Below are 26,416 nucleotides of genomic sequence, written 5' to 3' on the forward strand. Positions count from 1 at the left end.
ACCTTCCTCGTTCTCTGAAATTTGTCTCCATCATCCTTTCTCCTCTCGTTCCTTTCACAGCTTTTTTCCTTTGCCTTAGAAAGCCATGTCTTCTGGATTTACATTTTGAGCAATTTAAACAACCCTTGTATTGAAAATGACTCTGCTTCGTTTCCAGAGTCTACTTTTGGGAAAAGATGCACATGCTAAATCTGGATATATATCTTAGTAAGGCACCTGAATTTGTCTCAGATCAATCCTAATCATTAAGTAGAACAGGAGTGGATTGTAAAGCAATTTCATTAGCTGACTAAAATGTCTCAACGCATAAAATGGAATTTAAAGTTAAATGAAGACAGAAAGTGAAGAAATATTACAATGGTTTGATATTGTATTAAGTATGTACCTGCCACAACTCCATGCTGATAGCACTGTCCAATTGTACAAGCCTAGTTTCCAAATGCATTGACTGACTTTCTGGATTATTGAGGTTGATTGCTGTACTTTGATTGTGATGACGCTGAATTTGACCCAAATGCATTCTTAAATTGTCACAGAGTTTACGAAATTCAGCCTTACGAGTATATTGCAAACAGAACTTGAAAGCTGCAAGATTAAATTATTTTAAATTTATATTTTAGCACTTATGAACATGCTAAAAATATTACTGACATCAACCACCTGGAGAGAGTTATTTGTTCCACATATTCTCTTAATGAAAAGCTAGATTTTTCTTGAATTATTAAAATATTTATCAGGAAAAGATTATAATTTATTGTTTAAAAGAAAAAAAAAGGTCATTCTATCAGAAGTTGAATAACAATCACATATATATTACATAGAGATACTGTAAAGTTTAAACGTTACCTTGTTGGGCAATATCATGATAGAGTCTCTCTACTCTGGAATTGTTTCTGAGAAGATCCAAACACTGCCTGTATGATTCCCACAGAAACTTAACCCATGGAGTCAAAAGTAACCGATCAGTACGATCTTGGGTATCTTCCCCACTTACAGCACTTAAGAGAACACTAAGAAACAAAGAGTATTTTATATTACATAATTGTATAATATTTTATCACATTATTCTTGCTTGTTACAACAGATCAAGTGAAAATCAAGAAAAATTACAGTGCAGTCAAATATATCTATGAAGGACTTATAATGCAAATTTTGGGGAGAACAGATGTAAAATTGTCATGACTCAAAACTAAAATGCTAAAATACAATCTGACACACAGACTAATCCAAAAAAGATTCAGTTTGGTAAAGGCTTTCATGTGAGGGAACCAGATCACAAATAAGTAGGATCATTTAAAAATAAATACATTTAACATGAACCAAATTAATGTAATCAAAGGTAAGCATCACTTTTACCTTTCTGGAGTCTGAATATTATCAAGATCTTCTATATCTAGGACCATCTGTTGAGATTCTTCTTTAGCAGCTTCAGTTTTTTCTTCTGCTAGTTTTAAATAAGCTCGTACTACATCCTCCAAGGACTTAATATTTACCTGTATCAAAATCAGAAGAGCTAAAGGAGCTTTTCTTAATCAGGGACAAAATCTATGTAGAAAATTCAAATTTGAATAAAATATATTAACTTCATATAGCAATAAATATGATTATTCGGGTTCCAAAGAAACCTATTAACAACAAAAACCAGTTATAATATGAAGCACATCTACCTAGATGAGTCCTAACAAGTTATTCTTCAAATAATTGTATCGTGTAATAGGTTACCAAGAAATGTATGTTCCAGAATCTCTACATGCATTTGTTATTAAAATGCTGATTATTTAATTTCCAATTATTAGTATGATTAAACTTTAAAAGTTTCTACCTGCTGGCATATATTCTTGTATTGATATAATCCTTCCTTTGCCAGGTGGCTCTTCCGAAGGTCCACACACAACTCTAAGTATTTTAGCATAATTGGTTCGTGGATCTTTTGCCATGTTCGGTGTTTTTTACTTTTCATAACATCATATAGAACATCAAGAGCAGGTTGTTTCTTCCCAACTTCAAGAAATTCTAGAAAAATAAACAATGGTTAATGCTCAATTCCACTGAAGATTGTGTATTTTAAAAAAATTAAGCTATATTGAACTTGTATATATGATTAAATTAAGCCTTATAAAAAATAAGGATCAGTTGTTAAGTAACCAGCATAATTATATAATTATGCTGGTTACTTAAGATAATATATGTAAAATATATTTTCCTTTTTTTCTTTACCTCTGATTTCTATTATTTTTTCTTTAAGTTTAAATATTGCTTTATTGTGTTAAATATTGTTAATTAATTGTATATAAATTAAATTTGGAAGGAAGGAAGGAAGGAAGGAAGGAAGGAAGGAAGGAAGGAAGGAAGGAAGGAAGGAAGGAAGGAAGGAAGGAAGGAAGGAAGGAAGGAAGGAAGGATAAACCATTTTAAAATTCAAGATAAAAATTATCCCAACATTTTCAGAAAGATTTAGAAACTCCAAACTATTTATAGATATCTGAAGATCAACTGGTGATAATGTTCATAACTGGATAAACAGATTGGAAATTAACTACAAATTCTAAGTTTCAAAAAGATTTCAAAAAATGATTCTGAGAATGCTTTGGTTACATTAATCTTTAGTGCAGGTCCTATTTTGAAGCATGGAATCTGAATGCAAGCAAGCTGAATCTCTGCCATACTGGACCCAATACAATGATATCTGAATTTTCATTTCACCTATAATTAGTTTTAAACAGCCCTTATTTTTTTTTTGTTTTAAAAATCCATCTATATAATTTGAGGAAGAAACAAAAGAGTATGTTGCTAAGCAGTATTCCTTATTTCTTTTCATTTTTGCCACACAGTAATCCCTTCTAATCATTCTGGATGATTACTTTTGGGGATTGAAATGAGGAGAAATCTACCTCTATAGTTCTTATTAGAGGTCTCAGGCCAAGACTCTCACAATAGTCTACAAAATTGAAATTATTTGCCAGATATTAAAGATATTTTTTAAAATTTAAAACATTACTCTTAATTTCTAATAAAAAGATAGGATTTTTTCATGAAAAATATTTTGATATTATCTAATGGGCTTAATATTGTTTTCCATAATTCAATACATATTCCACGAATGCATCAATTTTAATTTTTAATATGGAGAATATTGATAAATATAACCCAGTGGTTCTCAACCTGTGGGTCGGGACCCCATTTGGGGTCGAACGACCATTTCACAGGGGTCGCCAAACAATGCAGTCCGCCATTTATTTCCCCTTTTCCTAAGCTGTGCTACTCCCTTTTATTCTATTGGCTTTTGAAAGCCAATAGAATAGACTTTCTTGAATAGAGTCTAATTCTATTGGCTTTCAAAAGCCATTGGAATTGTCCAGGCTGTCTCTGCCCTGCTGAGCCCGCCAAAAGTCCCATTCTGCAAACGGTGCTGCACCAGTTGAGTCGTCCTCGACTTATGACCAGTTGAGTAGTCCTTGACTTATGACCGGTTGGGGGTCGCGGCATTAAAAAAGTGGAGAACCACTGATATAACCCATATAAATAAAAGCTCTTTTGGGTCATCCATAAAATTTACAAGTGGGAGGAGGGATCCTGAAAGCAATGTGTTTAAAGAACACTGCAATAGACCATTATATCCTTCTGGTATACTCTGTGAGATTTGGAGTGGGAGGCATCATATTATAGTACTTCCTTTTTTTCCTGACTGAATGGAAGAGTTGACAGGCATGAGGAAATGAGCTCCAAACTCGTCCAGTGTGTGATGCCACAGAACTTGTCTATGTGCTCTGTGTTATTCTTCACATATGTCTTGCATGTTCCTCCCCTTTTATAATTTTGGGTACTCTTTTTGTTTTTTTGTATTTTGTTCATTCAAACCAAGAAAAAATCAGCTTCGCATTTTTGAATTTGAAATTGACTGTTGCTGGCACTATACTTATAAATTAGAAAACAAAAAGATATATATATTTTGCTACTGTTATTTTTGGTATATTGGTATACTGTTTTATAGATAAAATGATATCTTATTTTTATGGGCTTCTATGGTTGAGGAAAATTCACTAAAACTGTTATTTTATTTCATACAAAAATTGAAAACTAAAATTAAAAGTTACCCCATTGGCTTTTTTATAGATTGGATAAGTAGCAGTAAGTGCAGGCAAATATGTTTTCTTGTTTGCATACATAGCACGAAAAACAAGAAAGCAAAATTTGCTGTGAATTTGTATTTTCCTTAAGCAGAATACCTAATATGTTGATTTGTTACATTCAGAATTTTCAATTAGTATTTTAAGTGTTGCATCAGAAATTGATTGATATATAAAAATAATTTCCAATTCAGCTCCATTCAAACCTGTTTGCCATGTTGGCTACAGATAATGGGACCTACAATTCAATACACACAGTGCATTAATTTGGGAAAACTAGCTTAGATACATACACAGGCACAGTTTTTCTTTTGTGTTCCATAAAATTTAACTTAACAGGAATAATGGAGCAATCTTATAAAATAATCCTCAGAAAATAAAAATTATGTATAGGCTGTATAGACTACTGTTATAGTTAAACTTAATGTCCAGGTATATTTCCTAGTCTTTAGAATTCCAGTGCTGTCTAATTAGTTAAGTACAAAGATTGTGTTACCCTTTTTCGTAGTTCTAAGATTTTATTATTTGCAATTCATCAGTCTGACTTTTTGAAATTTTCATAGCATGTTAAATCATGTCTACTAAACCATATTTTTATCAAACCACAGTAAATTCGGTAAATTCCATAGCATACTAAATATTAAATATGGCTTACAAACCAAATGGCTGGATACAGATAATTCACAATGCCCAATCCAAACTCTCCGTTTTTATGACAAATTGTTATAATCTAGAATGTTGTATTAATCAGGCTTCACCCTCTAGTATTGAATGTATATGTAACCTGTGTAAAGTTGCAGTGTTGTGCTCAGTAAGAACAATGTCAAATGAATCAAGAACCATAGAACTGGTTTATCCTTTTGTACTTGTACAACAATTAAATTGTATTAAACAGGGTGAATTTCCTCATGAAGGACACTGAATTCTTTAAGCCATTTTTATAAAGTAATATTTAAACAAATAATATTATTCTATAAGTCCTTTGTGCCAGATAGTGTAATTTACATTTTGTTAAGACTGTTTATATGCTGTTATACCATCAGTATATTGATAGAAATAAACTATAGTTCAATTTTTCTAAGCCTATAAATTTTTACATCTCAACAGCTGTACACAAATAATGCCAGCCCGTGATTACATATTTGGCAAACAACTTATTGTTGTTCTAGTTAGTTTCCATATGATTTTTGGGCAGTCCAACTCACCACACAGGGTTGTTGTTGTGAGGAACATAAGGAAGAGAATTAGATTTGCTGCCTTGAGTTATTTACAAAAATAATGGCAGGATAAAAATAAAAATAAGCTGCCCTTGATTTAGATGCAAAGGTCAAAATTTATCCATACTTATACACTGAATGCATTTATAAAGGTGTAAAATCTTATTCACCATTTTTCAACTATGGCTTGCCATCAACACATTTCACATTGTGTGGCATGTGTTGAAGATAAACAGGAAATATGGAAGTCAAGAACTTTTTAATATTAAACTGCAACATATATCCAAATGATATATCTTTTACAAATGAATAAAATGAAAAATGTAGGTAAAAGGACTGAGTAATATGAAATAAAACTACTCAATCACATTCATGGCATTATTTTTACCAATTCTTGCAACTGACATTCAAAATCTAACTGAATTTTGGTTTGTAACAGATGTACAATAGATTTTGGCAAATGACTCTACTTCCATCAAATTATAATGGATATTTATTTCATAAACAATTTTACAAGCAGTTCTTTAATTTGTAAGAGTGCTCATATCCCAATTAAAAATATATATTAAAAGGAGTGTTTATATCCCTATATATTAACACCATATGTTGTTTTACTAGAATGTTCAGGTTGACACGCAAAAGATCAGAAGAGTGCTGGGGAAATATGATGGACATGAATTCTACTTTAAAGACAAATATATAAATGTTTTGCAATAGTGCAATAGATAAATAAATAAATATGGTACACTGAGTAATTGCCCCTTTGAACTAGTCTTGAGATTTCCAGGTGGTCGCCCTACCGGCTTTTCTACTGGAAATCAAGAATTGTTCTTAAGTCTCAATGTGTCAGCACTTTTTTATAGCAACTCTAACAAGAAGTGTTCTTTTAAAAGTCCATATTATATTAAGCAGTTATTACTTTTTGGACTTGAAATGTGAGAGATAAGGAAAAGATAAGAAGACTTGCACCTTCTGTGTTTATAACTTTTTACCCTTAACCAGGCAAAGACTAAATCTTGAAAAAAAATGTGTTCAATATGTTTTCTAATTATGAATCAGATTCTAGAAAACAGGAATAAGTTTTAAGAGCTACCAGAAACGTGAGTTGTGAATATATCCAAGGAAAAAGTACATTTTAATAGGCCATCCGTTGAAATTTGCAGTCCATAACGAATAGAGAAAAAAAACATCGACCTGAGTAAAGTGTAAACAGCAGAACGCGGCAGTCATCAGAGACAGCCATAGTTCATGCTTGCTTTTATTGCGACATGTTGAAGAAGAAAAATATTCTGTCCTCATGGCCACACTCCCAATCCAAATTTTGGCCAAAAGGGCAAGTGACACGACGCCAGAAGAACCAAAAGGCCTAATTTATGTTAAAATGGCTCTTGGGATAAATGGCCTCTTCCGGTCCTACTGACGGCTGGCAGTTCGCGTTCCCCAAGCAAGGAAGGGGGGGAGTGGCTATGGGCCTGGTAGCAGCTTAGGCCTCAATCCCCGTCATTAAGCCCAGCCGGAGGCGATGCGAAGACGAAAAGAAACGGAGGCGGCCTCTGCCTTAATCTGAGCGACCTCAGAGGTTCGCACTCACCATTCGCCCGCTTCAGGGCGTTCTCGGGCCGCTGGAAGTAGACCGGCATGATGGCGACGGCTTCTCCTCACGCGCCAACGAGCCCTAAGGAGCGCCCAGTCAGACAGCAAGCGAGGCCGGAAAGGGAGGGCGTCACGTGACTCTCACGTAGGAAAGTGCCCGGAAGAGAACCGTTTAGACGTCGCCTCTGTGACCTCCCTCCCCCCCAGCTAAGTATGCGCATGTGCGGCAAGCTCTGGCTATCGCTAGGGGAGAAGGCTAACTCAAAGGCATTCAAAAAAAAAAAAAAGAAAGATGTGCTGGAATGAATGGCGCAGCTCTGAATTTTATCTTCTTTTTCGGAGAGCCTTTGCTTGTTATTTTCTACCTGGTACACTTGGCTTCAGAATTACTGCCCTGGTGATTGTTATTCAGAATTGCGTCTCCGCATTCCTTGGAACCAGCTTCTTCATAAAAGTTGTTGCGTGTTATCAAGAGACGCCTTAACCTGCCTTGGCCAGCGTCCGTCCTTTAGGAGCTAGCATTTACAGTTTTCCTTATCAGCATAGTCAGGGAAGAGGGCTGTGGTTCCTATTCAATACACTAGTAGTCTTACTAGACCATGAAATGCTGATTCAGAACTAGGAAGACCCAAAGTGAAAGTTTTATTTCTCTATGAAAGTCGAAAAGGCTGGACATTACATTAATTCTTATTTAGTCGATGAGGTGCTCTGTGTGAACATAGTAATTATGGTTTACAAAATGAGTTATTTTTAGTATATTTAGAGAACCAGGCCATTATGACAAGAAATCAGTTCAACCGTGGTTTTGTGTTATTTCTTAATTAAAGAAGGGCTTCCATTTTTAATTTACTTTGATGCACAATAGTCACCAATAGCTAGAGTAGACTAATACATTAGCTGAAAGCATAAGTGCATGCCAATTGAAGCCATATAAATACATATGTAATGGACAGAATCTTTCATGGTGACTGAGTACTGAGTCATGTTAATCTAGAACTTTTTCAGGTCTGTGACTTTAGAAAAAAAATACAGAGTGTAGTCTAAGTTATCTTTTACTTGGCTGGATCCCTATCCTTTTAGCTCAGCGGTTCTCAACCTGTGGGTCGTGACCCCATTTGGGGTCGATCGACCATTTCACAGGGGTCGCCAAACAACGCGATCCGCCATTTTTTTTGTCAGCCGGCGCAGGGGGTGCCGCCGCGCATGCACATCACGCATGGGGGCGTCGCCACACATGTGCCATGCAGGGGGCGCTGCTGCGCATGCGCGCCGCCTGTTTATGTCCGGGGCGCCATATAAAAAGGTTGAGAACCACTGTTTTAGCTTGTAGAGAAAACAGGTATGGTAGTTGTTACGTCCTGGGCTGTGATTGACACAGCAAGTGCATGAAGCTGCAGAGAGACCAGGGCAGGCCACTTGGCTGCCCGGGCCAGACAGGCTGTCTCCAGCCTATGGCACATGCGGATGGCGGGGAAAGATATGTTGCACTGATTGGTTGATGTTGCTCCCTGTAAGGGTATAAAAGGGTTCTGCGTCATTTTGTGTTGTTCTGTTGAAGATTAAATAAAGAAGCAACTTTGTTATTCCTGCCTCATCTCAATGTCTTACCAACACACAGAACACAACAGTAGTGACCACTCAAATCTGGGAAATTGAGATTGCAGGAGGAAAAGCTGCTGGGGACATAGGAGGAAACTAGAGTATGATGCCTCCTGAAGAACCATCCCTGGGCAGATCTATCTTCAACCTTCCTTTGGGAAAAGTTTTTTGAAACGGTGGATCAATTTCACACCCTGTGAACCTTAAATCTTTTCAGACAGAGTTTGGACCTGGTTTAGGGGAGAGAACAGCATTAGTGACTCTCCTGGAAATCCTGCATAGGGACATGGATGGGGTAAATGTACCTCTCCTAGTCTTGCTAAATTTCTTGATGACTTTTGATACAATCAACCATAGTATCTTTAGACTGGAGGGTTGGGAGATCAAGGTATTGTTTTGTGATGAATCTGCTCCTTCCTTAGTGGGTGGTTCCAGTTTATGTTTAATAGAAAAAAGGTTGGCTTAGCAGCCCCTGGCTTGTGGGATGCAATAGAGCAGTGGTTCTCAACCTGTGAGTCGGGACCCCATTTGGGATCGAACAACCATTTCATGGGGGTCGCCAAACAAGGCTGTCTGCCATTTTTTCCCCCTTTGGCCACACCGCTGGCACCCGGTGATGTATAAGTGGTTGGGGGTCACCACAACATGGGGTACTGTATTATGGGGTCGCAGCATTAGAAAGGTTGAGAACCACTGCAATAGAGGTTATGCTAGGAGGAGTTATTTGGCAATTTGGGGTGCAAAAATACCCCCCCCCAAAACATGTGAGCTGTATTTATTACCAACCTTGTAAGATGCCTGGATCTATGACACTTGCTAGATCACCAGATGAAAGCCATGGCCAGAGGAGCTTTTGCCCACTGCTTTTCAGTAAAAATGCTGATACTGTGGAAAAACCATCCTATGGAGATCAGGCTGAATCTCTCTTTCTTGGTTTTCCACAAAGACAGCTTTTTTGGATAGCATTCTGCTAATTTGAGTTGTTGCCATTTTTATTCTCTATTTTTGTGGAATTGCATTTTTTTATGTAAGCCACCAAAAGTCATTTACATATATTGCAGTATTCAAGCTGTTTCTAAAGTTACAAATTAGGAACATCATTGTGCCATTAAATTAAATCAAAAAGGAGAAATATTAACTGCATTTATAAATTATACACATGGAATTATACACCCTATCCCTCAGATGACTCCACCCAAAAGCTTGCTGTAGAAGTTAAAAAACAAAGTTCTATTTTGTGAGGAATCCCTAAGATCCAATCTCATTACCAAGAACAAAAATCTTTTAGATTTAGAATCTCATTCTAGAACATACTATTGAAATTAAACTAGGACAAGAAGTTCGGTGGCAGCCCTTGAACTCCATTATGGTAACACTAGGGATAATTATGATCTTCAAGGTATGAAGAGCATTAAACCCATCTATACAATGTAATGTTTGTGGAAGACAGTGTTCAGTCTAGTGGCCATGGATTGCCACATCCAAAACTTCTTGGAAAAACGATTTATGTAAAAGCAAAATAATGCTTATAAAGTTATAATTACAACTGTGAAAATTACTCAAAGAACTGATGGCAGGAGGTCTCCCAAAAAGGCAGTATGGTTACATGAAGCATCTCCTGCAGTTAAATACATACTTATTCTCTTGCTCTGGAGAGCAGAACTCAAGCAAAGATGAACATTTCATGGGAGCAAAATCTGGTCAAGCTGGAAAGGGAACGTAAGCAGTAAGAACGTTTTGGCAATGACCAAAAGAAATGTTTTAACTAAACTGGATCCTCTAATACGAATTCCCCATTAAGCAGAAAGGTGGACTAGACGACTTTCCGAATTACACTGATTTTTCTTCACACCACTGTGAAGAAATTTTGCTTAACTGCCAAGAGTCTTTAAAATAAATGAGGAAAAAAATCTCGCGGACACACTTTATGCTTGCTTCGCGTTAATTTCTGTAAGCGAAGACCGAAATCAAGCCGGAAGCCAGGAGGCGTGTTACTCAATTATTCTCCCGCTATGAGGCCCATGATGGGTCTCTCAGGAAACAGAGGAGGGATCCTGGCGCTGGGAGGAGAAAGATGGCAGAGACGGAGGCTCAGCTGCTTTTGGGTGTAGGTTTGATTGGTAAGCGCATCTCTGTTCCTGGCTGCATGCTGTGGGAATGCCGACTTGAGGGGGGGAGGAGAGTTGGTTAACATCCCTTGTTTCCCCTCCCTATTTCTATTCTGAAACGGGAAAATTGTGTGTTCATAAAGCAGTGGGGGAAGGCAGATGAGAGGGAACGTCTTCCTTTTTCTCCTTTTCCAATCGTCCATAGAAGATAAGTCTAAAAGCGTTTTGCCTTTGGCTATGCATGATCCAACAGGATTGTTGCACTCTTTCAGGTCCGTCTATGCCCATGCAAAAAGATTAGAGGAGAAGGCTAGGAAAGAAAGCAAGCGATTTTGCATGCTCCCTTAACCTAAACAGGAATAAGCGAGCGGAGGAGTACCTTTCATTCTAGCGTGATTCTTTTTACTATCACCCCTGCTCCTAATACCGCCTGCCTTGTAATGAGTACAACTAGGCTAGGGCACAGCACCTGGGACACCGTGGGAAACTTAAAAAAAAAAAAAAACGGTTCAGGCTCAAATTTGTTTAATATTGATGAAGATCAAGCAAATCCCATGGCGGTGAATTGAAAAAGGAAACGCTCTGGAAGAAGGCAATGACAAACCACTACTATATTATTGCCAATGTAACCATAAGGAACTTGATGTAAAGAAAACTTTACCTGCAGCATTCGGCGCAATGTACGAAGTTAGAATAAATCCAGCCACTTTATAATTTAATGTAGTCTCTGAATGTAGCTATTGCAGTTGATTATAATATGCTTAAAAGTAATAGTCACTCTGAATGTTGAGTGAAGTAGTCACCTGCACCTATCTCCTATTAATTTACAAAGGGGCCTTTGCCTCTGATTTTCAAAAGACCCCTTTTAGTTATCCTAGAATTCCAATCCTTTTCTGAATGGAGACTGGAAAAGTAATTGAATGCAGTTAATAGCACAGGAAAATTTTAAAAATGTTGCTTTCCTCATATAATGCTGATTGAAGGTAGCTATAAAAATGCTCAGGATAAATGTCTTAGCTTATCACCAGTGCAATTACTAGATCTCCCTTGATGTGAAATCATTCTTGAATCAAGGCCTCACTAAGGAAGCCTTTTTTGCCATCATTTATCTCACTTCACTTAGCAGGGAAACCATAACGGAAGAACTTAACCACAAATAAACTATTATTGTTATTTAGCACACTCAATGGATTGATTTTTAAAAATTCTAGTAGAGGGGATTCTTGCTACAAGAAGAGTGTCATGGTTCCGATAGATCAGACCAATTAAAAGAATTTCAAGGCAAGGAATTCTTCCTCAAAGAACATTTTTATTTGGCTACAAAATAACAGCACATACAAAGGTGAACCCAAGACTAAATTCCTGTCCCCCTGGTTATAAAGTTGCAAGTTGCAATTCCCACCCCAATTAGATGTCATAAATCACATTCACCAATTGTTACTAAACGCAGACACTCCTCCCAGATCTCCAACCCGCCAAAGTGTTACCAGTAATTACCTTGGTTCCCATACTTGAGAATTGTTATGGCTAGCTTAAAACTACACTCCCCTCCTTCTAAATATGTGGCAACTGAAAATGAAGTGAAAATGGCTTCAGTTCAATTTGTTGCAGAATTGACAAAGAGTACAGTGTAAAATTTAATACAAGGGAAACAGCAGAGGAAAGAGGAAGTCTAGATAAGGAAATATAGTTTGTGATAGTTTTTAAATTAAATGTGCTTTTAGCTAAAATTTAGAATTTGCTGCTCTGTTTCATATTTTTAATAAAATTGTTCCAGATTAATATCACATTACAGATTAAAATACATGTATGTATGTTGCTATAAATATGAATTAATTTCCTGAACTATTAAGGCTTCCATAATGTATTTTTAAAATGTATAAAAGTGGGCATTAAGTTGAATGCACAATTGGATCTAACTGATCAATTTACTCCCTTGCTGCTGTTGGCATTCTCACAGTGAACATCTTTCCACCATAGAAAAAGATACCAATGGAGATGCTCTGTGGGTTTGGTGTTATCCTTCTACAACGACTTCATTCAGAGACCTCTTATTGAGAAAATGCTGCCTTACAGATGAGAATAAACAGCTTCACACTTTCCTATTTGGTCAGTACAAACTAACATGGTTTTATATTACAACCATGGAAATTCCAGAGGCTTCTACCTTGAAAAGGGTAAGATTGAAATTTGGAGAAAGGGGGCTTGATAGAAAGATCTTACTTGCACATTCATTACCCTATTAAGAGATTAATTGGATTTTTGCAACAAGGCTTATTTTTATGTCTGCTGATTTCATAAGGGATAACCTATCAATATGCTATATAATATATGTTCTATATATGTGGTAACAAAAGCAATTTGGAAAAAATAATAGAAAAAATAACTGGGTTTTTATGTTTGCATCAACTGAAGTTAAATTGGATGTTTGTATAATATTCAAGATGTATTGGTCTGTAGCAAGTATCCATAGATTTTCAGTGATGTAGTAGACTTAATTTATTGATTTAAACTTGGAAACTGCCTAGCTCCTGATGATGATCAGTGGTTCAAAAACAAAAAGAAAAATCATGAATAATTCTGAGCGTCCAGAAGGAACCCGAAAATGTCCCCAAATACCCCAAACCAAAACTGATGGGCTCAGCAGCCATCCTACCTCTAGACCTAGGAGAAAAGCCATGTTTTTGGTGACCTCTGGAACTCCGTCAGGTTGGGAGCTCTACAGATCCTCAGGGGAATGTTACTCCAGATGGCAGATATGACAACTAAGAAGGCACACATCCTAGATCCCAATAGATGACATTGCTTCATGCTCCAGAGCCTTTCAATTAAGCAATCTGCCTGATCTTGTTAGGCAGTTAGAATTATTGAAGATAAGCAGTTCTTCAAATAAGCAGGTCTTGTACAACACAAAGTGTTACAGATGACAACCAGTACCTTGAATTGCATCCAGAAGCCAATTGGCAATCTGTGCAGCTCATGGAACATGCAGCTCATGGGCATATCATGGTATACTCATTTGTCCCTGCCTGCACTGTAGCATTCTGGACCAACTGTGATTTCCATGTGGCCTTCAAAGGCAGCCTCATGTAGACCATGTTGCAGGTGTTCATTCATGAGGGGAACTAAGGCATGAGTGATTTTTTGAAGGGTCTTCCATTCTAGGGATGGGCAAAAACAGTGCACTAAATGGACCTGTGCAAAGGCCTGAACTCTGACTGAAACAGGTCCAAATAATTTATTTCCTTCAAGATCCTCTGCAGTCTTAACTATTCGCAACAATCTTCCCCACAAGTCACTGCCCAGACACCACAATTGGACCTTCCCTGTCAAAGTCCAGCTCTTAAGTAAATCAAAGCAGCTTTATCTGCCAAATTGTCTCTCCTTTCCAATTGTTAATATTATTTTACAAGAAATATTTGGATGTTAACATTTTTTTGTATGTTGCATAGGTGACCCATTTTTCCATTGTTCTGACAACCAAAGACTTCAATCCGGAAAAGTATGCAGCCTTCTCTAGGATTCTCTGTAGGTGTGTATTGCTTGATACATTTTCTACAATTGCATGGCTGAGTAGCTAAACCTTTTGCACAGCAATGTATTCCCAACTAAGAGGTGAAAATATTTCTGAAAGGATCAACGTATAATTACTGATTATTTCAAGTGAATAAAAGGTTTACTAAAACTGCAAAAATGACACAATAGTATCCTATTAGCAGTTCTCACAGGAAACCATGAAGTGAACAAGTTGAAGTGCATTTCTTCTCAAATGTAGTTTTATTGTAAGCACTTTATTCACACTAAATCTAGCAAGATTTGTCTTCCTGCATGATGTAGATCATGTTCCAGCTATATGTAGAACTTCATGTACAGCAATTCTATCTGGCTTTAGAAATAAATAAAAATAAGATCTCTACCTGGAGAAAGACCAGTTTAACTATATTCATATTATATCCAGGTTAGATTATTGTTAATACTGGTAATACTTCAAGAGTCAGCAGTGGTGGACTGAACATGACTTTGCTTTTTGTCGAGCTAATGACTATGGTGGAAATAGGAGCCAGTGAAAGTATTGGGTCCTCAGAATTCTCCCGATCAAGGAGAGGGAAAGGGATTGCCCACAAGATTGCTCCATACAGAATCTCCCTGCAAAGAGATCATAAAACAGTGATTTACAGCAGGTTTGAGATCCTCTGGGAGGAGGATCATCCTTTCAAAGAGACACTGGGTTTGCCTATTTTCTCTTAATTACTTTAGAAAGCTGCTTACTATTAATTTCTTTGAAATTAAGAATCTTCAAAAGTACAAGCTTTACTATATCATTAGGAAAACCACCTTCCACCTTGGACGATAGAAACTCTGATGTAAATGTGTGGTTTAAAAAGAAAAGCTTTAGTTTTTTGGAAAACAGCAAAAAGGGAACTAGGATGTGGATTTTAGAAGTGATGGGGGTAGATGGACTTGAAAGATTATCTCCTGTGTAGTGTTTAAAAATTGTAAAGTAATATATGATGACGTTGAAAGTAATTGTAAGAAATCCTCTGTATGGAAAGGACTGGGAAATAAGCAAGATAATAAGAGGGGAAGGATGGCTAGAGGGAACCAGAGAGAACAAAAGAGGAAGGAGCACAAGTCACATTGTGGGGTTTAGTAAGTCTTGCAAAAACAGCAGTGGGTGAATGTTTTCATGGGTGAAAAAAACACTTTATTCTTTTTGGCCCAGATTATTGAGGTTCAATTTATTTTTTCAGAATATACCTGAAATATAGGACTCCTGTAAAGATGATGGAGAGTTATATTTCTGTCCTTACAAAGGGGATTTGTCAGAGTGAAGAAAATGGTTCTTTCCTAAGCAAAGATTTTGATATCAGAAAAGCTTATCTTGCAGGCTCAGTCAAAGGTGAGATTTTTTTTAAAAAACAGTTTGGGTTAAAACTATGCATTCTTAAGAATAAACTCCCTTTCAATGAAATTTATTTCCAAGTAAGCTGACCCTGAAAGCACAACAACCACTGCTTTCAAAATACAGGTTGTGATTAGTTGCATCACCAGCTTTTTCCTCAAGGCTACCATCAGCAAAAGTGAATCTTGGGAGCTACAAGAGTTTTTCAGGGCCTGCTTTGGGTTTCCGTTTTGTGCCCTCCCCTGCAAAAGGGTGAGAAAAATAAAATCCTGGCATGAATTGAATTGGTACGATGGTTTTTAATGAAAGCAAAAAGATGTAAAAGATACACAATGTTTGCATTCTAAAAAAAAGTAAAATAAATGCCAGGTTCACGTGTTATTGGTTTGCTATTTGGAGCTTATAAACCATGGCTTGGCATGTTAGGTGAATCTACTCTATTTTGAGTTAAACAAGCTATGACATAGATGTAATACCAAAGTGTAGCTTGATATATCTAAAAAGTATTCTGTAAATCTGAATAAATTTTGCCTCTTCATAAAAGTGAATTCAAGCAAATTATAATTGTTCATATAGTTATGTTGTTAATTGTACAGAATTCTATTTTGTTATATTAAGATTCTGTTTTAACTTCTGATTGTCCTAGATATAGTGTTTCAGTTTGGAATGGAAACAGTCATCCTCTATACTGCGCTCATGTTAAAGAAAAGAATTGTAGTATATCATCCAAGAATAGAAACTATCCTTGAATTTACCAGGTAAAACAAATTGATGAAATAAAAAGGTTCTCCTTCACATAATTTCATTTTCAAATCTCTTGGCCAAATTCCTTATTTATTTCTAATAATTTATTTCATATATATGTATGTACACACATACATACATATATACATATATGTGTGTGTGTATGTATGTATACTACACATACACATACATACATATATACATATGTATGTATGTAACATTCAATTGTAATGTGAGTCCTTGGTTTGGTGTCAAAATTTAACAGTGGTTTAACTTTGTATTGTTTTCAAAAGACCACTGAAAGTCCAGTTCAGAAGAGTCTTTTATTTTACCCTTCCCTCACCTCTAGTTTCAGGATGTCCTTAATGTTGATTGTAGTGCTAACCCATGTTCCCCGTTACCATGTAGTCAGTAAAATTAATTCCCAATGTCAAACTTTTCATAACAGGAGATATCTTTGATCTAGTGTTTAAGGTACCAGGTTAGAAGCAGGAGGCCATGAGTTCAAGTCCCACCTTAGCCATGAAAGCCAACTGGGTGACTTTGGGCCAGTCACTCTCAGTCCTACACATCTCACAGGATTGCTGTTGTGGGGAAAATAGGAGGAGAAATGTGTGATATATTTGTTACCTTGAGTTATTTGTAAAATAATTTGTGGGATACAAATAAATAAATCTTTGTTGTATAAAAGAATGCCTGAATAAAGTATCTGTTGTGTAGTCCTTGGTGCTTTCTAGATAGTTTTCCTGAAGAAATTTCAATTGATGAGGTAACATCTTCAGTGTTAGAAGGGACTGGATTTTGCTCTCTGTACATATAGTAGTTTGCCCTGTCAGTTGGAGGTATTGGATTCCCCAGTGCAGTTCTTAAATGTGATTATGATTTATAACTAATCGTAATTTGGCTCAGTAAGCCATTGCATGACATTAGTTTGTTTTGAAACAGACTACAGTCTATTAAGATAATTGATCCTATTGACTTGTGTCAAAGTAATCTCTTTGTACTTATCCACTATTGTAGTTAATCATTTTGTAAAATATGTAAAAAATATGTAAAAAATCTTTTACAGATTCTGTAAAAGCAATGCTCAACAGAGTTGACATCTTCAAAACATTTCTTAACATTGAATGCATTTGTTTTTGTAAAATTCCAGTTTGGAAGTGGGTCCAGGGTATGCCTGCTGGCCATGCATCCATCCATATGGTATATTATAAAAAAATGCCCCTCCATCTTTGGTATGGCTGAAATTATGTCATATGATTTAGAGTCCTGATCCCCTCATAAGCTAGGCCAGAGATAGGCAACCTTGGCTGGCTCAGGAATTCTGGGAGTTGAAGTCTACGAGTCATAAAAGAGCCAAGGTTGCCTACCCCTGAGCTAGGCAAAGGGGACAAGACCAATTAGTGCATCCTTTGAGGAGATGATATGAACCATTGTATTAAAATAATAAAAACCTTTTTCTTTTAGGGCATTACCAGCCTTAGTGTGGCACCGACAAGATTGGTCAATTCTTCATTCATATGTGCATCTGAATGATGATGAATTAGAAGCATTAAAAATGTGTCCAGGTATTACCGATAATGGATGTAAATCAGCATTACATACAATAGCAGAATGACTAAATTAACTTTTGTGGTAATAGAAAAAATAGTTCATTATTTATTAAATCAGTCTATATAATCATCCATGTCACTATGGGCAGATAATAACATATTCAAATATTATAAACAGTATTAGCAAAGGGTCACTACCATAGTCACCAAGGACAAACAGTTGACTAAGACCTCTTACCAGGCCATCTAGCCTCCCAATTCCCAGGCCTGGAGAACCTGTGAATCTTCAGTGCTTTACAAAAGTCCACCAGGGTTAGGGCCAATCTTAACTCAAGGAATATGGTGTTCCAGAGGGTAGATGCTGTGACAAAAAAGGCATGCTTCCAGGGCCCCATAAGTTTATTAATTGTCTCTAATATGCTTCTATAACATTTCTCTATATTATAAAAGCTATTAACATTCTAATCCAAAGAAGCATTCACAGTAGTATTACATAATTTGAACTTTTGTAAGATTTTGAGATATCAGCTCAAATATCACAAGATGATGGTCAAAGCCCAGAAAAGATACTATTCATTATAGTTCCTTCAAAATCACATTAATAATCTTATGATCCATTTGGTGGCTCAGATGTTTGGAAATTGCAGCACTGGACAACTCCTCCTAATTATCTATTGCAAAAAGTAGTTGCTTGGATTTCTTGTAGAATAACGGAATACGGATATAGAATTTGGTACCTGTTATTTATTAGGTAAATTTCTATGATACTGGTAGAGTCCAATGTTAGCATGCATGTTCAAGACTATACAATGAATAAAAGTAATTTTAAACTTCTTAAATTCATATAAAAGTGATGGAAGAGAATATTTGTAACTCAGGTTGAACTCTGGGGTCCTTGGTACTCTCTGAGTTTATTTTCTTGCAGATGTTTCATTATCAAACTATAGAACATCATCAGTGCTAGTAGGGAGTGGCTTGCCACATTAGTGTTGTTCTTGGTGGTTCTTTCATTGGGCTATTTGTCTGCATTGGTAGTTTCTTGATTGAGATATTGTTTGCTTATCAATTGTTGATCTAATATTAATCTCTGTTTATCTAGGTTTTGATTGCTGATGAGGTCTTTTGGTTTGAGTCACACAAATCAGGCATCAATAGGGACGTAGAGAAAAATATCTACATACCATTTAAAAGAGACAATCAGAAAGCCAAAAAGGAAACAAAAAGACTAAAAGACCTCCTCACAAGCAATCAACACCCAGATGAGCAGAGATTAACACTAAGATTAACATTTTAACAACAATCCAGAAGCAAACAATATCCCAATCAAGGAACCACCAAGACCACTTCCACCAATACTGACAGGACAAGCCACTAGTATACAAAATGAAAGCAAAACCCATTCTCTACTAGCACTGATGATGGTATCTAGTTTGGTAATTAAACGTCTGCAAGAAAACAGCCAACCTCAGAGAGCACCAAGGATCCCATATTAAAGTACTTCTAGTGAGAATGCTTTTACTGAAACATACTAAAATCTTTTCTTATCAGGATACATTGCTGGATGTATAGATTCAGAAGTGAACAACAGGATAGATCTTTATGATGTATATGTCAATCTGGCTGAAAGTGAAATCACCATTTCACATCAGGCAAAAGGTTTGTAGGCTATGTCATCTACTTTTCTCATATATAAATGTATTTGTTTGCATATGGAATATGCTTCTGGGTGGCTCACTACATTATAAAATAATATGTCAAAAATATCCATTATAATATCCTACATAATCATTAAAAAATGGTGCTTCACTTCTATTACATCCAAGCTCAAACTGGGCTTGTGTCATGTTCAATTAAATTCAATCTTCCTTTTCTGACTCATTTCCCAGAATTCCTTAGAAAATAAAGAAGAACTTTTAGATTGATGACTAAGAAGGATCAATTCTGAATCAACTCTGTAGCAATTCCAGATATAAACTATGATTATTATAAAATTGATCCCCAGAGCACTGGGAAATTTTTTTAAAAGTAATTGAATGTATGAGGTGCCTAAGGCCAAAAGTCCTAATTGGTCTTTTTCTCCCCTCTGGAGGTCACCAGAACTGACTACAGGTAGTCCTCATTTAGTGATCATAATTGGGGCTGGCAACTCAGTCACTAAGTGAATCAATTGCTAAGTGAAGCCACAGCTGTACTTATGATCTTACTTCAGTTTTCCTTTGCTTTATAGGCCTATGAAGGTTGTAAATGTGACGATTGGTCATAAAGTTACTTTTTCACACACACCCTGTGAACTGTCGCTAAACGAGGACTACCTGTAGTATCACATTGACTAGGAAGTGATCTGATCATGTCAAAAGATTGATGGAACAATTGGACTGCAAGATGAGCAGTATGCTAGCAGAACTCCTACAGTGTCCCTCGTGGTCAGTCAAAAATATGTGGTCTAATATCTCATTATACATCAGCGTATATGATGATCATAAAAATTTCCAAGAGAAACTTTACAAGCTACTTTCCTTGGTGTTATAGCTGTTAGGCGTTTAAGACCCGGAAGAGGAAAACATCTATGTTTTCACCCAACCAGGATTTAGTTTATTCACTCCAGTTCTATCTTGTACCTGGGTCATGGAATATGATTTTATTACTGGTATTAGCAGATTGAAGTCAGTTTGGCATCCAGGATCCTAGGATAAGGCTGAAAGGCAAGAAGAAATTCCTACGTAATGATATTCTATAATGCCTCCCTTTGCCCATTACTGTTCTAATTCTCTGATCCTCAGTCTCCAATAGCCTCCTAAATGTGGAAGGTGGTGTAGGAAATTTCAATATCCTCTTCTATGGTGTAGTGCATTCCTCTGTTCCAATACTCAGAAAACTGTTAACATAAAATGGAATGAACTAAGATGTAAGTTTTTAGTGTCAATGCTAATTTCCTAACCCAGGCACACGGAAAAAGATAGGAAAAAATGCTTATTTTAAGGAATGATTCGAAAGAAGGGAAAGTTATTTAATTAAAAGCTAACAGTAGGATTTTCACTTAATCATCTAGTTCAGGGATCCCCAACCCCCGGTCCGTGGATCGGCACTGGGCCGTGCAAACAAGTAAAGCCCCATCCACAGGATGCAGGCAGCATGTGAAACCACATCCCCTCCAGCCTGCGGAAAACCTCCCTCCGTGGAACCAGTCCCTGGTGCCCAAAAGGTTGGGGCCACTGATCTAGTTGGATAAAAGCGATGCCGCCACAGTTCTTTTCTGATTGAAAGAGATGATACTACTGTATGGAAACTGAAATATGGATCCTAAACGATAGCAGAATGGGGGAATTCTATCAGTTCAGCTCTATTATGAAATTACAAAGAAGCAAAATTTTAGCATTATACAAAGAGCAAAGAATTGTCATTGAATGCAGGTCGAAGAAATCTTGATCTAGAAATGTGTACCTTTTGTATGGCAATGTGATCTTTGGTATGACAAATATGTACCTTTTGTGTGGCAATGTGGTCTTTTGACCCAAATTCTGATGTTGTGATTACAGTTCTGTTTTCGAGTTATATGTTTATTTTTCATTTATTTATATAAAGGAAATGAGTGATTGTATACTTCTCTTCCTCCTCAGAGGCCATGACAATGGGAAAATTGCATAAAGAACTTGGTCAGCTAATTGTTCAGTCTGCAGAAGATCCAGAGAAATCAAACAGTCAAGTTATAAAGGTTAAGTTTCTGTATTATTTCAGTCCTTAATATTATTTTGTTATCTAAACTATTACACTCCTGGTTTAGAATACAGTTATTAGTATTTAAGCCAGGGTTAAGATGGTTTAGATGACTGAGCTCTGTCAAAACTTCAGGCTATGTGTCTTCTATGGAAGGCGGAGAAGAGACCAGCTTTTATTTTAAGATAAAAGCCTGCTTTTCTAAACAAAGCTGGAACTGAAATGGATTTGATTTAAAGCAAGCCATGGTTCCTTGAATCCATACATAATGTAAAACTGTTAAGTTCTTCATAAATTAAATTGGAAATATTCACCAACTTAATATATTGAAATAAATATGTGAGTCAAAAGTTGAGGAGAGCTGGCTATTCGCTGATAATCTGAAGTAGGAACAGGTCATCTGTGGCCTCAAAGTTACTGTTTTTCCAATCAGTGAAATATCCTTTGACCATATTTGCCACTTGTGATTCCTTAATTTATTTTAAAATAGATGTTTTTGAGATAAGCACAAAACCTATAATATAAACCTTAAATAATAATTGGTTTTAGAAAAAAGACAAAGAACACTTAAAATCCTTCGAAACCTAAGAGAAAAGGTCCTGTCATGTGCATTAGGCACCCTCACTCTTTTTGCATTATTTTTCTGCTTAACTTCTCAGATGATTACACCCACATTCATACTTACATGTCTCTGTATTTGAAAATTTATTTCATTTTCTTTTAATTGTACAGGTAGCCCCTGGATTACCATGGCAATTGGGACTGGAATTGCCATTGCTAGCAATACAGTTGTAAAGTCTGATAGCACAAGATTGTGTCACTTAGCAATAGAAATGCTGACAGCTCTAGTTCCATTGTTAAGTGATGACTATGCAGGTCATTAAGTGAAGACCTCACATGACTATGACTTCCAACTTCCTACCAGCCTCCCCATTGACTTTACTTGTGGGAAACCGGCAGGGAAAATCAGAAATCACGACTGCAGGGATGCTACAATGATCAGAACTCTGAGCACCCAACGCATATACCAGTTGTGCAGTTATTATAATTTTGAACAGCCGCTAAATCAGGGTGTCAAACTCAATTTCATTGAGGGCCGCATCAGCATTGCGGTTGCCCTCGGGAGGCCGGGTGGGTGTGGCCAGAGTGGGTGTGGCCTACTGGGTGGGCATGGTCAGCTCTACATCGTTCACGTCAAGGGTGCCTGTGTGGGCCTGAGCAAGAGTGGGACAGATCTGAGGGTTTCTAGCAGAAGGGGTGGGACCAGGGCAAGCGCCAAGGCATGGTCCATTTCTTCATTCCTCACAAAGGGTGACACCTCCCCAGCATGAACCCAGGGGGTGGGGCTGACACGGAAGGGGCTGGTTCCTTGCTGTTTCTAGACGGCCTTGTGGAGCTAAGACTAAATGCGTTTCAGCATAGATGGCCACCACAAAATTGTACATTGGCTCACGGCCTGCCTGGGCCAGGGCCAAGGCAGCGGGGGCCATTCTCTCACTGTTTCCAAGATGGCTTCGCAGGCCACATGAAACCACTTCGTGGGCCGCATCCAGCCCCCGGGCCTTGTGTTTGACATGTCTGCGTTAAATGAAAGGATTACCTTTATGCATTACCCATGGCATCTTACCCCACATTTTCATGATAAATACTGTACACTGTATACCATATATATTTGTAGTCCCTGGCATCTCCAACTAGCACTGGAAAAGAACCTTGTCATAAAGCCACAAATCTATATATCCTTTAAGCATGCATAGAGATTCATACATCACTTTTAGCTATTATTTGTTTAAATATATTTCTTTTGATAAGCCACAATTGGCAGCGTATATGCAATGTTCTAAAATGGTAATTAAAAAATTATAGCAGTTGAGTTTGTGCAACATACCATCTAACATATTTCAAATGATATGCATAAACCTAAACATTGTATGTGAATCCACTAGATTCATATATTGATAACATTCAGAACAGTAGCAGTAATATGAAATCACATCAACCTAGTTTAAATATTCCAATAGTATTCCATCTCAGAAAATAGTATCTATAGGGCTTTTGTACTATTATTTGTATCCCGCCTTTATCGTTTTTATCAAACTTTTATACTGACCTGACATAAATCTCAGAGTAAGAGCTTTTTTTTTTTAATTAACTTTTTCATATTTGCTCTCTTTATTTTAAAATGTCTCTGCAGGATGTTTCATTGAAGACAAAGGAAATCTTGACAAATCTGGCTTCATTCACAGAAGTCACTCATGATGGTGAGAAGCCATCACTTAACTTAGAAGCACTGAAACAAAAGCGATTCCCACCAGCAACAGAAAATTTCCTTTATCATTTGGCAGCTGCTGAACAAATGCTTAAAATCTGATGTTGTAAATAAACATCAGTGGAATACTTTAAAAGTACTTTGCTATAATACTTATGTAAAGAATTCTGTGGAAGGTTGTTGTTGGTTTTTTTAAAAAAAAATACTTTTCTGGAGAGGATAAGCAATGATACAGGCTTGAAATTCCATCAGTGAGCCATAAAACATTGACTATAGCATACCATTGTCAGTTCTTCCTTCAAAAGGCCTGAAGACATGATGGTTTGAGCTTGCATTAAGGTGAAATATTAATTGTCAAGCCCAATCATGAACACTCTTAGAATCACACAAAATAACTAAGCCTTCTTCAGTTTGGCACCTCCCAAGTACTGTGTTGGGAACATAACACCCAAGATTCCTAGCAGACTGCCTCTACTCTAGTCAGTCTTAGCACATCCGTAACTTGCAAAGAAGCTGAAAGTTAGAACTTCAGTTAAATCAACTAATACAAGTTACAACAGTTCATTTAGTGACAGTTCAAAATTACAATGGCACTGAAAAAAGTGACTTAACAATGTTTTTCACTTAACAACCGTTGCAGGATCCCCGAGGTCACGTGATCAAAATTCAGACACTTGGCAACTGACTCATTGAGTTGCAGTGTCCCAAGGTCAACATGATCATTTTTGTGACCTTCTTACAAGGAAAGTCAGCAGGGAAGCCAGCTTCATTAACAACCGTGTTACTAACTTAACAATTGCAGTAATTCGTTTAAAAACTGTGGCAAGAAAAGTCATAAAATGGGGTAAGATTCACTTAACAAATGTCTCAGCAACAGAAATTTTGGGTTCCATTGCGGTCGTGAGTTGAGGATAACTTGTACTCTAAACCTAAGAGTTGTATATACAGTGTGACTTCCCACAAGCAATCTCTGGATGTTTGACAGATTACATCTCTCGGTCACTGCCACATATTCAATGTGCCTGCTAGCCATACCTCACATAGGTGCACTTTGGGTTTTTAGAATAAGCATGTGCAACTTTTGGTGATGATGAATCCTGATTGAGTTTGGGACTAAAAATTAAGAATAGCGATTCCTGGATACATACATTTCAGTAAAAAAGGAAGCGATCACCAGGAAATAAAACACCAAGGTTTTAATAAATAAAATCAAGCTTTCGATGGCTAACATCTGCCATCATCGTCAGGATACAAGCCAGTTAGTGAGGAAACCTGCTTATAAGCATAGCCACACCTAAACTCTACGCATGGACCTTGTAACAGGTCCAAGCCAACTAATCCTTACTTCACTTACAGCCTTCAGTGATTCTTTTAGCTCTTACTTACTTGTATTCTGACAATGATGGCAGGTGCTAGCCATTGAAAGCTAGGTGGATGTAAGTAAGAGCTAAAAGAAAGAATCACTGAAGGCTGTAAGTGAAGTAAGGATTAGTTGGCTTGGACCTGTTACAAGGTCCATGCATAGAGTTTAGGTGTGGCTATGCTTATAAGCAGGTTTCCTCACTAACTGGCTTGTATCCTGACGATGATGGCAGATGTTAGCCATCGAAAGCTTGATTTTATTTATTAAAACCTTGGTGTTTTATTTCCTGGTGATCGCTTCCTTTTTTACTGAAATATATATATACACATATATACACATACATACATACATACATACATATATATGTATATATATATAAACCAGTAGCTGCTGTTTTTAGGAAGACAGCTGTAAAATTCTTTTTTTTTCCCCTCCTTCAAGGGACCAGGTTTAATTCCTTCTCCTGTTTTTCTGAAGCTACTCTCCTTGTGGGTTGTAAGATGTCAACATGTATCCTTTGCAGAAAGAATATAGGACTGAATTTTTTATTGCTTAACTTTGCCTTTCCCTGGAATCGTCATTGACGTTTGGCTGAGCACATTTCTGTGGAAGGTTTAGCTTATTAATTCAAAACGGTAACTATTATAAAACTAAGAGGTTTGTAAAAATAAAAAAAAAAAACAACTAAAAAATCCGTTAACATTTGAGGCTGTACAGTACCACTTTGCTTTTAAAATTGACATTTATAATTCTTGCTTTTTGCCTGTGATTATAGACTGTTTTAATTAAACACTTATTTCTATTAATATTTTATGAAATACTGTTTAACTATGATTAATGATGTATACTAGCAATATTGATAATTTTGTTTTTGACTCATGAGTTGCATATTGCAATATAGGAGAATGTGCAATTATTGAAAAAAAATCTAAATTAGGCTATGAATATGACTGGAGCACCCCTATTTTCAGGGATGTGCCACTCACTTTTGTACAAAAATATATGATTTAAAAACCAACTTAATTTAATTTCATATGGCTATTTTTTTTCCTTGATAGTATTATCTTTGCCATTGATGTGTTAACGGATAAAATACGCAATATTTCCCTTATCAATCAGGATTTAAAGTCAATATATCCTTGTATTTATTTTTTCCTGTTAACTATAAGAAACAAGCAAAAAAAATTCATTCTGGAAATTTAGTAGCTCTTAGAAAGCTGGAGAAG

At 36.6% G+C, this 26,416-nt stretch overlaps 2 protein-coding genes across 6 annotated transcripts in view; one reads left to right on the top strand and one right to left on the bottom strand.

The window, feature by feature from the left end:
• The window catches only part of EIF3A (eukaryotic translation initiation factor 3 subunit A), a 32,798-nt gene extending 25,729 nt beyond the window's left edge, over nt 1-7,069 (bottom strand). For both annotated transcript variants that reach the window (XM_039356346.1, XM_039355516.1), the window contains exons 1-5: nt 6,936-7,069; nt 1,823-2,013; nt 1,357-1,493; nt 847-1,010; nt 386-585 (exon numbers count right to left, since the gene is read on the bottom strand). In XM_039356346.1, coding sequence (XP_039212280.1) covers nt 386-585; nt 847-1,010; nt 1,357-1,493; nt 1,823-2,013; nt 6,936-6,984 — 741 coding nt within the window. In that variant the 5' untranslated portion in view covers nt 6,985-7,069. The remainder of the gene's footprint in view (nt 1-385; nt 586-846; nt 1,011-1,356; nt 1,494-1,822; nt 2,014-6,935) is intronic.
• A 3,442-nt stretch (nt 7,070-10,511) lies between these two features.
• DENND10 (DENN domain containing 10) lies at nt 10,512-26,213 on the top strand. 4 transcript variants are annotated; one of them, XM_039357612.1, is made up of 10 exons: nt 10,512-10,656; nt 12,625-12,821; nt 14,097-14,176; nt 15,396-15,544; nt 16,194-16,305; nt 17,759-17,859; nt 19,393-19,500; nt 21,462-21,556; nt 23,753-23,819; nt 25,632-26,213. In XM_039357612.1, exons 1-10 carry the CDS (start codon nt 10,611-10,613, stop codon nt 25,772-25,774), a joined length of 1,098 nt encoding a protein of 365 aa, XP_039213546.1. In that variant the 5' UTR covers nt 10,512-10,610; the 3' UTR covers nt 25,775-26,213. The 4 variants fall into 4 exon arrangements, with proteins under 4 accessions (XP_039213546.1, XP_039215230.1, XP_039214360.1 ...); XM_039360171.1 differs by having other exon boundaries at nt 10,516-10,656; nt 12,605-12,821; XM_039359296.1 differs by lacking the exon at nt 23,753-23,819.
• Nucleotides 26,214-26,416: the final 203 nt, after the last annotated feature.

The sequence above is a fragment of the Crotalus tigris genome, unplaced genomic scaffold (genome assembly GCF_016545835.1).
Source record: "Crotalus tigris isolate CLP2741 ecotype Arizona unplaced genomic scaffold, ASM1654583v1 scf7180000017536.10889498, whole genome shotgun sequence".
Taxonomy (NCBI): Eukaryota; Metazoa; Chordata; class Lepidosauria; order Squamata; family Viperidae; genus Crotalus; species Crotalus tigris.

Bases quoted from the DNA above. Each gene is read 5' to 3' on its own strand.
- DENND10 (XM_039357612.1), top strand. From the start codon at position 10,611: ATGGCAGAGACGGAGGCTCAGCTGCTTTTGGGTGTAGGTTTGATTG. The intron at 10,657-12,624 runs GTAAGCGCATCT...TTTCCACCATAG, and splicing joins TTTGGGTGTAGGTTTGATTG to AAAAAGATACCAATGGAGAT. The intron at 12,822-14,096 runs GTAAGATTGAAA...TATGTTGCATAG, and splicing joins AGGCTTCTACCTTGAAAAGG to GTGACCCATTTTTCCATTGT.